The sequence below is a fragment of the Callospermophilus lateralis genome, chromosome 2 (assembly GCF_048772815.1).
Source record: "Callospermophilus lateralis isolate mCalLat2 chromosome 2, mCalLat2.hap1, whole genome shotgun sequence".
NCBI classification, from domain to species: Eukaryota; Metazoa; Chordata; class Mammalia; order Rodentia; family Sciuridae; genus Callospermophilus; species Callospermophilus lateralis.
This window is the reverse complement of record NC_135306.1, coordinates 5237162-5249350: the sequence shown is the minus strand read 5'-3', so window position 1 is coordinate 5249350 and position 12189 is coordinate 5237162. Positions and strand designations below refer to the sequence as shown.

The window sequence follows — 12189 nt, the reverse complement described above, 5'->3', positions numbered from 1 at the left end:
TGAAAAATTAGAATGAAGCAAGAACATTTCTTCCCTTGGGGCCTTAAGCACACACACCCTTTCTCTTTCCCTTTTTTTTAATACTTCTTCTGTGTCACACTGTTAAGGAAGTTGATTTTCTGTTTTGCATTTTAATTATAATGTTTCAGTGGTTTTATTACTATTATGTTTTCCTTATTTATTATGTTCTCAATATAGAAATATTTTAAAATTATTTGGACTATTTTGATATATCTTCCCCCCAGGATACCAGAAAAATTAATCATTTGCCTTGTAATTTTTTTCTTGCAGGAAATTCGGCGCCTTCATCAGTACGTCAAGTTTGCTGTTCAGGATGTGAATGATGTTCTAGACTTGGAGTGGGATCGTCATCTGGAACAAAAGAAAAAACAAAAGTGAGTGAGGTCTCTCATACTCCAGAGTTGTAGTAAGCGTTGTTTTAGAAATGCTGTTAGGGCATGTGTACGAACCTTTTGGACCTTTGCTCTTTTTGACATGGTCATTGCACTTCTAAAAATTTTGTTGATAGATCTAATAAATTGTGGTTATAGCAACTACATTAAAGAATTTATATTGCAGTATAATTATAATAATGAAAACTTGGATTCAACTTAATTATTCAAATGTAAAGGAATACCCCAATAAATGTGGTCACAGAACACTGTGTAAATCATTATATAGCATGTTTTCAAAGAAATTAAGTTAAATGTAGTTTTTTTGTTTTTGTTTTTGTTTGGTTTGGTGTTTGGTACTATGGATTGAACCCAGGGATGCTTGACCACAGCCCTTTTTATTTTTTGAGATGGTTTTTGCTAAGTTGCTTAGGGCCTCGTTAAGTAGCTGAGGCTAGCTTTGAACTCATGATCTTCCTGTCTCAGCCTCCTGAGTTGTTGGGAACACATGTGGGCCACCATGCCTGGCCAGTGATTTTTTTTTTTTTTTTTTTTTTTTTTGGTGGGGGGAGTGGTATCCGGGATTGAACTCAGGGGCACTCAACCATTGAGCCACATCTCCAGCCCTATTTTGTATTATATTTAGAGACAGGGTCTCTTTGAGTTGCATAGCACCTCGATATTGCTGAGGCTGGCTTTAAACTCGTGATCCTCCTGCCTCAGCCTCCCGAACTGCTGGGATTATAGGCAGGTACCACCTCCCCCAGCTGCAAATGTGTTTTTAATATGATAAGGAAAACATGAAATAAAGCATCCTGGAGGTACAAACATAAAAAAAAAAAACTGGAAGTAGATCTGTACCTTCACAGTTATATCTTCAATATTAGAGTAAGAAAATTTTTTCCAGCCAGGTACAGTGGCACATGCCTATAACTCCAGATACTCAGGAGGCTGAGGCACAGAGGATCATTGGTTCCATGCCAGCCTAAGTAACGTAGTGAGACCCTGTCTCAAAATAAAACAAAATATCAGGGGATAAGGTTGTAGTTTAGTGGTAGAGTACTTGCCTGCATGTGTGAAGCCCTAGGTTCAATCCACAATATATGCAAATAATTCTTTTTCTTTGTATTTTTCTGTATATTCTAAATTTTTAAAAAAATTTTGGGGGATTGAACCCACAGGTGCATAACCACTGTCCCACATCTCCAGCCCTTTTTGTAAAATATTTTATCACAGACAGGGTCGTGCTGAATTGCTAAGTACCTTGATAAGTTTCTGAGACGGGCTTTGAATTCATATTCCTCTTGCTTTAGCCTCCTAAACATTGGGATTACAGGCTTGCGCCACCATGCCCCGTGTTGGTTTTTTGTTGTTGTGTTTTTGTTTTTGTTTTGAAAAAACTTTTTTCCCCTTGATTTGTTGTTTATTTTTACTTGTTGATTTTAAGTATACATGACAGTAGAGTATATTTGAGAATTTTTATTGAATTTCCTTGACACCTATCTCTGGCTTCCTCAAGGAGGTTAATGGATAATTGGATAATTTCTGATTATTATGGATAATTACTGGGACGAGTGGAATGATGGCAGAGGAATAGGAAAACCTTTTAGCCAAATCTCCTATCCCTGGATATCTGGTTTTATCCATGTATTTCTCAGAAAGAATAGAATGAAGTCCACTGAGCAGAGAAGTGCCCATAAGAAATTTGAAAAACACATCAGGCTTTAAGATAGTAGATTTCTGAAATGCCTGCCCTTGATGACTCTGATTAGCCCTGTATGGAAACAACCCGAAAACTGGTCTGTTTGGTTTACAAAGCTGTGGGAGCTTCACCATGGGACAGCATGAGTGTTGTAGGGGACAAGACTAGATCAGGCTTATAGTTGAGTAAGTAGAAATGAAACTGTGCTGTGTGGAGAAATGCAGAAGAGCCCCAATCAGAGGACCCTTAACTTGGAGCAAAGGTATGGGGACACCCCCACTGTCCAGAGGAGGATTCTGTGTCCTATGGATTAGAGTCCTTGTCCCATAAGATTTGGGCCTCATTAGAGATGTCACAGCCCACTCCCTGCTTCTGATTCTGCTCTAGTTACCAGTAGTATTCAGGAGTATAGGATGCTAACAGAAGCTGAGCTTCCTTTTCCTCTATGTCAGCCCATGGGTTTCTTACTTACACTTCCTTGAGTTTGCAATTCCCTTTATGTAGAGTTTAAATTCTTAAATTGGTACCGTTTTCTATTGCAATAACACTTTTTTGTTTGCAGCCCTTCTCTAAATATTACCACGTACCTACTGAAATTTCTTTACAAAAAATTTGTATTGAACTTCTTAGTCACCTGTCTCTGGCCTCCTCAAGGAGGTAATGGGAGAGACAGAAATAAAACAGGAAGTTTCTGTTCAACATAAGCGTTTTTCATTCCATAATAAGTGTTAAGAGGTAAAATATTTATGTTGACATACAATAACAAAGAAAGCTATTGATCTGAACCTGATGTACAATGACTTATTTTGTTTTTATCTGTATAGTTTTCCCCTAGATTGATAGAAAAAATTTGAAGGGATACTTAAGGGTTTAAAAAGAAAAGCAGAGGCATCTAGACCTCTCCCTCTCCATCCTTCCACCCTTTGACCTGCCTCCCAGTGGCAGGTGCCGCAGTCCTTGTCTTGTTTCAGTGTGTGTGGGGTGCCCCCTGACCTGACTCCCAGCAATGCACTATTCCTTGACAGCTGTCTAAGGATGATTCACTCTGTAGCCCTCCAGGGAACCTGGCATTTTTTTCTTTTTATTGACTTTAACTTCCTTAGTGAAAAATACACAGGTCCTGGGTGTATGCCTCAGTGAGTGTCCCCTGGGCCCTGACTCCCATTTACTCCTGCCCTTCTCCTCAGGGCCTCATTGGGGTTTTGCCTCATGTGTGCTATCCCTTGTGACAAGCCTGGCGAGTGTATTCTCAGCTTTTCTAGGCTCTCATCTTCCTTTTATTTTCTAATAGTATTTTTGATGTTTCTTGTCTCAATAGTGTTCTCCCTTTTATCGTTTGCACTGTTAAAATTGTAGTCTTATTTTGGCAAGGGAGGTCCTTTACTGGTGCCATTTACATGTGATTCTTCTCTCATCACTGTGAACAGGCGCCTGCTTGTGCCAGAGCGAGAGACACTGTTCAATACTCTTGCCAACAACCGGGAAATTATTAACCAACAGAGGAAGAGGTTGAATCACCTGGTGGACAGTCTCCAACAGCTCCGTCTTTATAACCAAACCTCCCAGTGGAGCCTACCCTCGGCTCTCCCCACCCACAGCAGCACTCACAGGTGTGCAGGAAATTGTGTTCGGTCAGTGTGGTTGAGTGAGTGCATAAGAAATGTTTGTGGAGGAATGTGGGGTGGTCTTAGGTTCAGACATGACTTTGAAAATGACTGTTCCTTATGTGATCCTGGTCAGCTTCCTTATTCTTTCTGATCCTTGATTTTTTTGCTTTAGAAAATGGGATAACCATACCCACTCTTTGGAATTGTCAGAGAATTAAGTTTATAATGCACTGAATATTTTTTTTTAAAGAGAGAGGATTTTTTAATATTTATTTTTTAGTTTTCAGTGGACACAACATCTTTATTTTTTATTTTTATGTGGTGCTGAGTATAGAACCCAGCCCCCTGAATATTTTTGTACCCGATGAAATAGCTGCTCAGTGATCACAACAGGTAACTATTTAATATTGTTATATCGAAAAGTAATGGAAAGCCAGAAATGTAGCTCAATGCTCAAGTGTCTGCCTGGCATATAGTAGGTCCTGGGTTTGATCTCTGGCATCACCAAAAAAAAAAAAAGAAGAAAAGAAAAGAAGAATAATAGAATTAATTAAGTTGACAATTTGTCTTGGAAGCACATTCTGCTTGAGTATGGAAACCTCAGATACTTACAGATGGACATATTAGCTCTGATGTCATCAGGGTGATTTTGTGTTTCTGCTTTTAGGCCACAAGTGTGGGTCTTAATTGCCCTTTCTCCTGGGGCACCAAAGTGTTAGGTTTCCTGGGGTAGTGAGCCTTTGAGATTGCTGTCTCTCCTTTTACATTGGTTAATCAGATGTTTCCATGTTGAGCATGCTCTACTGTCTTGCACTTATGCTTAAGAAGATAGTGTATCCCACAGAGCCTCAGATTTCTTAGCTCATAGTTGGTTTGTATGTAACACTGTCCTGTTTCAGTTTTGACAGTGACCTGGAAAGCCTGCGCAATGCTTTGTTAAAAACCACCATAGAATCTCACACCAAACCTTTGCCCAAAGTACCAGGTAAGTGCATCCTTCCTATTATTCTTGTCCTGTTTGTTCTCTTCCAGCCCCTGGCATCTTAAAAACCAGGTCTTAAGCATTTATAGTTGATGAATTTCTTGCAGCTAAACTGTCCCCTGTGAAACAGGCACAACTGAGAAACTTCTTGGCCAAGAGGAAGACCCCTCCAGTGAGATCCACTGCTCCAGGTAAAGGGAATGGCTTCTGAATTTTTTGGATATAAGTCACATAGTACATAGTATTGGGATGCAGTGGAGGGTGGGAGGAGTTGTTTTTGGTTTTAATAATGGATCCAGAAAATATCCCCAGAATCTGTTGTTAATGTGGATGTAGATTAAGAAGCAGCTTATATATACTCAGTGAATCAGCTCAAGGTAGTGGCTCTGGCTCTTACTCCATGCTTTCTGCAGCCCTGGCAGAGATTGACAAGACCTTGGGCAGGCCACACTGGATCCTAGCCCCATATTTTCTTAATTTGCATGGGGTTTTGAGTACAATTACATTGGAAAAAAGGATTCTTAAGAGGAGCTGGGGACGTGGCTCAGTGGTAGAATGCTCGCCTAGCATATGTGAGGCACTAGCTTCGATTCTCAGCACCACATAAAAATAAATAAATAAAATAAAGATATTGTGTCCAACTACAACTAAAAACACACACATATACACACACATATATATTATATATATGTATATATATAAAAGCATTCTTAAGAAAGAAGGAGGGATGGGGCTGTAGCTCAGCAGTAGAGCACTTTCCTCGCACTTGTGAGGCATTGAATCTGATCCTCAGCACCACATAAAAATAAATAAAGATATTGTGTTCATCTACAAATAAAAAAAAAAAAATTAAGAAAGAAAAAAACAACTGATTAGGGTTGGGGCTGGGGCTGGGGCTCAGCAGTGGATCACTTGCCAGCACGTGCAAGGTGCAGGGTTCGATCCTCATCACCACATAAAAATAAAGGTAATGTGTCCAATTAGAACAAAAAAAATAAAAAAAACAACTGATTGGACAGTGATGATTTAAAATATTTGCTGAAATAAAGGATGTACCTGAGGAAGAATGCTTTATGCCATTAAATTATCTAGATAATTGCCTTAATTTTCTGGTTAAAAAAAAATAAATCATAATCTTGTTTTATGGGAGAGACAGAATATCTATGTTTGTCTTTGAAATTCTTTTTTAAGTTAAAAAAATTTTATGACAGTAACCAATACCTTTTAGAAATCTATTAAAATAGCTGAAATAAATTTAATTTAATCTTATTGTATCTGTTTTTTTTTTTTAGTAATCATATAGGACTAAATTAGGTAATAGTCATAGACAAGTACATTTTTAAATAACTTTTTCTTAAGAATATATTCTCTTTGTACATAATTGGGGAAAATATGAGCAAGTATAAGGAAGAATAAAAGTCATTCTCTACCTTTCAGCACAGATATGGCCTTACCTCATCATTTTGGTTTACTCCCCAATGTTTTTACTTTGCATATGTAAATCTGATTTTTTTACAAACACTTTTGGGATTAGAATGAGTATGGTTTTGTGTTCTGATTTTTTTAAATTAAAAATTCATAAACCTTTGTTATAAAACATGAACAAAATAAAATAAATATTGATGAGGATATGGAGAAATTAGAGCCCTCTGCACTGTCGGTGGGCAGCCTCTGTGGGAAACAGTTGGTGGTTCCTCAGGAAGTTAAAGTTTCATTGTGTGCTCCAGTCATTCCAGTTCTTGGTCTGTGCCTTGAAGATTGAAAAATGGGATTTCAGAGATATTTACATGCCCATGTTTATCATAGCATTATTCACAGTAGTCTTCTTTTTCTATTTTGTATTTAGATTTCCGATTATCCCAACAGTGTTTATTGAAGACTCTGCTCCCTGCTTAGCAAGGCCTTCTCTGTTCCAAATCAATTATCCATTTATATGTATGTCTTCTGGTCTTGTATGTTGATTAGAAAGTACTACAACCACTCTGTCTTAATTAACAAACGCTAAAATAAATCTCAGTACTGTTTGTTTTCTAGATTCTTGAGCTGTGCTGTCCAATCTAATACCCTATTTAAATTGAAGTTAATTTACGTTAAATTAAAAATTCAGTTCCATAATCCTGGTAGCCACGTTTCAAGAGCTCATTGGGTGCATGAGACTGGTGGCTACTGTGGTGACAGATGCAGGATATTTCATCATTATCACAGAAAGTGCCCCAATCTAGAGCAGGGTTGGCAGACATTTTTGTAGATGACCAGGTACGGGCCCAGGGGTTTCTGTTACACCTCCTCAGTTCTGCCGCTGTAAAGGGAAAGCAGCCACATTTGTAAGGAAAGGGGCCTGCGGGTCAGTCAGGCCTCACAGAGCAAGACTGCCATCCCATGGTTGTAGTTTGCTGGCCCCGATCTAGAGCGTTTTGGCTCTTCTTGGAACTTTACATTTTCATATTAATATTAGAGCTGCCTTTTAAGATTCTGCCTCCATGTATAGGCCAGACCATTGTAGGGAGTAGAAAAGGACTGCCAAGGGCTGGAGGGCGCGAAGGGGAGTTAGTGTTTAATGGGGACCGAGCTTCAATTTGGAAAGATGAGAAGAGTTCTGGAGATGGTGGTGGTGATGTTTGCACAGTATTTTGAATACATTTTAACATCACTAGACTGTTAAGGGTAAACTTTTTGTCTTATGTTTTACCACATTGAAAAAATGATGGGGAGAGAGTCAACTTCCTAGAGCCTTCAAAGAAAAGTTGAGATTTTGGGATTGTATGACATTTGCAGAATGGTGTGCCTTTTCCTTTTTTGAACATGGTACACATTTGTTTCTTTGGGTCTTTAATTCTTAATAAGTTTTTCTGCATGCCCATCTTTTGTTAGATTTATTGCTGAGAATTTAATTTTTTTGCACTCTTATGATGGTGGATATATTCTTTCATTAAGTTTATGTTTTATGTTGGGCACAGTATGCAGAAATACATTTTATTTTTGTATATTGACTTCGTAGCCAGCAACCTGGCAAAACTCATTTGTTCTAATAATATGTCTGAAGCTATTTCTTAGGTCTGTAGCTATGGAAATAATTACATTCTTCATATATGCCAGCATTTTTCTTTCTGCCCTCCTGGTCATTTGATTTTCTTATTTCACTGGTTAGGACATCCATTCTAGCATCCAATAGAAGTGGTGAGTGGGTGTCCTTACCTTGATCTCAGAAGGAATATTCTTCACTGAGATGATCAGCAGATTTCTTGCCGCCTCCTCCTTCCCCCACCCCCACTGTAGCAACTTGTGAGTCACATAGTTGTGCTTGCTCTGCTTTCTACCCATTTCTCAGGAAGTTTCTGTCATTACCAACTCCTGAACTAGGAGTTCAGAGAAATGATGGAGAGCGATGTGGCCCCAAAGAATGTGAATTTTATTTTTTTATTGTGGATGCCATAACATTGTCATAGAGGCTTCAGACAGCACCTGCTGTCTCGCAGCTCTGAGGCAGAAGTCTGGACACTGTGTGGCTCTGCTGGGTCCTCTGCTTGGGGCACAGAGGCTGTCCTCTTGAGTGTTGGCTGCACTGGGCTTTTACTGGGGCTCCTGGAAGGATGTAGCTTCCACGCTCCTTAAGGTTGTTGGCAGAGAGGTTCCCTGCACCTGGAGGATGAGGTCTCTGTCTTCTCTTCCTCGCCGCTGTTATTTGTAAGTCATCATCTTTCCTTTTTGATGGTACTGGGGATCAAACCTAGGGCCTTACAAATGCTAGGCTGGCCCTTTACCACTGAGCTACACCCCCAGCCCTTTTTAATTTTTCTTTTGAGACACTAAGTTGCTAAGGTTGACCTTGAGCTTGCAGTCCTCCTGCCTTGGCCTCCCAAGTCACTGGGATTACCACACCCAACAATACCACACCCAACTCTTTTTGGCCTTTGAGTTCATGGGATTTTACATGGGCCCACCTGGATGATCAAGGATCATCTCCTTGTTGTAAGGTCAACAGACTGTTGATCTTATCTGCAGATTCCCTTCTGTCATCACCACACATAACTAGTGGCACTAGGGGATAAAAAAAGTCATGGGGTCAAAATTCTGTCTGGCATGGGGTTCAGTCTGAGGTAGCAGATTGTTAAATCAGATTGTGGTCTTTGAAGTAAGGTACACAGGGGTTTGAATTCTCACTCTACATTTACTAGGTTTATGACTTTGTAGAAGTTACTTTACCTTATAAGTATAACTATCAATTCAGACAATAGCAATTTTTAATTTATAGGATAACTGATAATTAAATGGGGTAATGCATGTCGATGCTTTGCGTAGCACCTGGCACCAAGTAAGTTCTCAGTGAATGTTAACTGTGATTTCCTGGTCGTGCTGGTGGCTATGGGTGGAGTTGCTAAGTGACCCTGCTGTGTTTTAATTTGCCTCAAAATACTCTAGCACACTACTATCCAGTAGAATTTTCTGTGATTTCTTAAAAGTTATCTGCTGTCCAAAACAGTGTCCTCTGGCTGCATGAGGCTTTTGAGCACTTGAAGTGTGGGTGGTGTAGCTGAGTGGTGGAAGTTTTCCTTTGTTTACCTCTAACTACCTTAGATTTAAATAGCCACAGATGGCTAGTGGTTGCCAAATTGGACAGTCCAGCCCTTGTACCTGCTGTTGATTTTTAGCTACATTTCTTTATGTTACACTTATATGGTGGTATCGAGATCTTGCAAAGTGATTGTGCCTACAGGACAGATAAGTTGAAACTGAGCAAAGTTGCTTTGAATAACATTGGGGAGGAGAAAAGGCTCCGCATTTGTTTTTGGTACTTTTCACTATATAGGCAGGAGCCTGCTCTGAAATTCATGGTAGAAAGTAATGTGGCACAAAGCCTTACTTCATAGTTTTAAAAAGGGGGAGAGAAAACCAGAGAAGGCCAGGATTAGGTTGTGTATGCTTAATAGACTGAATCAGAAGAATCCCGTGTTTATCTGGAAACATTTGAGACACCCAGGACCAAGGCCACTTTGTGCTTCTAGCTTGCATTAAGCCTGTTCTTGGAAGGTTATTGTTGGAAAGCACAGCAGTGGTGTGACCGTTCACCCTGCCCTGGAAGCTTGTTTGTTTGCTTTTCTGATGTTATTTTTCTGTGGGTGAGGACTTGTGGGGAGGACTCAAGGTCTTTTGGTTTTCCACCAGCAGAAATTCTCTTTTTCTCATGCTTTTGTTTCATAGTCAGGATGTGCTTGTCAAACATAGTTTTTCAAAACTTTTTTTTAAACTTTGCACAAATACTTTTATTTATTTATTTGTCCTTTTTAGATATACATGATTGTAGAGTGTATTTTTTTATTTTGTTTTTTAGATTTTTAAAAAAAAAAATTTTAGTTGTAGATGGACACAATGCCTTTATTTTATTTATTTACTTCTAATGTGCTGCTGAGGATCGAACCCAGTGCCTCACAAGTGCCAGGCAAGCGCTCTACCATTGAGCCACAACCCCAGCCCCAAGTAAGAATGTATTTTGACATATTATACATGCATGGAGTATAATTAGGATCCCATCCTTGTGATTGTGCATAATGTGTTGTATCCGTGTATGAACATAGGAAAGTTATGTCCAGGTCATTCTATAGACTTTTCTGTTCCCATCCCTGTTCGAAGCTCCTTTTGATCAAAGATCCAGAACTGTCTTTCTTTGCATTTGACAATAGCTATTTCCACTTAAAATACATCATAATTAAGTCATTTTACAAATTGGATATGTGTCCATTGACAGTGAAAATGACACAGCTTTTGGGCTTGTTTTGAGTTGTCTGAATTGTGTTTTGTTGGGGCTTCTGTAGCCAGCCTGTCTCGGTCCGCCTTCCTGTCTCAGAGATACTATGAGGACTTGGATGAAGTAAGCTCAACGTCATCTGTCTCCCAGTCTCTGGAGAGTGAAGATGCCCGGGCATCCTGCAAAGACGAGGAGGCGGTGATCCAGGTCCCTCGGCATGCCCCTGTTGTCCGCACTCCTTCCATCCAGCCTGGTCTCCTCCCCCAGGCGACACCTTTTGCTAAATCTCACCTGCTTCATGGTTCCTCACCTGCGGGTATGGGACCCTTGAGTAAGTTAATAGTGAGAAAGGAAACCTCCCCATTAGGTTGCTACCGAATAAAGGAGCTAGAGCTGGGTATCAGTGTCAGTATCCTCCGCATTGAGGTGACTTCTGGTGGAGGACAGATGTGAGCGGAAGGGGCTGAAATGGCCAGATTTTATGAGAGGAGATTAGGGAGCTGATCTACACTGGCATGAAAGTGACCTCTCCATCGGTGTCAGGGAATGTTGGTGCAAATTATTTTAGCCAGTTATAGAAGTACGCAGGCAAACTGCACCTGTGTTGGAATGATTCAGGTTGTCAGCCTGTCGGTTTACTGGTACTTTCCTATGTTAATGCTTAAGAATTTTTAGTGTTAACATTTTCCCTGCAGCCTAGCATGGAGAATTTACCATTTTAACTTTTGTATGTACCTCTTCTCTGACCTACTTCTTGCTTAATTTTTCTCTTCCCCTCAGTGTCTACGTCTTGTAGCAAAATTATTCCTCAAGGGGCTGACAGCACAATGCTGGCTACAAAAACCGTGAAGCATGGCGCACCTGGCCCTTCCCACACTGTGGCAGCTCCCCAGGCTGCTGCTGCTGCAGCCCTGAGGCGGCAGATGGCCAATCAAGCACCAGGTAGACATTGCACAGTAGCGTGTGGGAGACTGATGATGAGCTGGCTGAGTTGCAGGCCCAGGGAGCAGGCGGGTCACAGGACACCATCTGACCCCTGGCTCTCTTTGCTGCCCTTCAGAGAAGTTTCAGGTGTTGTCCTTGCCCCTTGTGGGCAGGGAGCACCCAGAAGGCAGAGACTAGCTCTGAAATATTTTTCCTCTTAAGGAGAGGTACTGGATCTACACCAGTGAGTTGAATGAGACATCAGTGGCTGTTTTGATGATGTTGACATTCCCTGTTTTTGAATGATGTCTGCTTTAAGCCCTAAAATTAAATCTCTGAAATTAGACCTTTAATAACATTAACTCCATCTTACAGCGTATGGAGGATCCCAGCCACCCGGGACAGTGTGTGTTAGTGTGCCCTCCTCGAGTTTCAGTAGTGTGAGATTCAGAGAAGCAATGGTGACCCGACCAATTCACGGCAGAACCTGACTCCAGCCCTGGGCTCTTGCTTCAGACAGTTCTCATCCTTGTGGGGTGGGCCTCCATGTACGGAGACTCTAATGAACTCCGACATTTTGTCAGCTCGACGTTTGGTTTGTAGCTGTCCAAAATTTTCTGTATTAGGATTTAACAGTTTGGGTACTTGGCTGCAAAGACACTAGTTATCACTAGTTATCAATTTTGTAGGGCAATGGTTCTCAACTGGTGCTCTCACCCAACACCCCACCTCTTGAAACAGTTGGTGGTGTTGCTGGCATTTAGTGAGTAGCAGCTGGGAAGGCTACAGAAAATCTTTAAGTACATAGGACTCTCCCACAACAGGCTTATCCAGCCCAA

General features: G+C 40.5%; 1 protein-coding gene across 3 annotated transcripts in view; it reads left to right on the top strand.

The window, feature by feature from the left end:
* Nup214 (nucleoporin 214) overlaps positions 1 to 12189 on the top strand; it is an 86425-nt gene that overhangs the window by 26547 nt on the left and 47689 nt on the right. For all 3 annotated transcript variants that reach the window (XM_076845236.2, XM_076845235.2, XM_076845237.2), the window contains exons 18-23: positions 292 to 395; positions 3522 to 3704; positions 4601 to 4686; positions 4791 to 4874; positions 10494 to 10757; positions 11207 to 11368. In XM_076845236.2, the coding sequence (XP_076701351.2) occupies positions 292 to 395; positions 3522 to 3704; positions 4601 to 4686; positions 4791 to 4874; positions 10494 to 10757; positions 11207 to 11368 (883 nt within the window). The remainder of the gene's footprint in view (positions 1 to 291; positions 396 to 3521; positions 3705 to 4600; positions 4687 to 4790; positions 4875 to 10493; positions 10758 to 11206; positions 11369 to 12189) is intronic.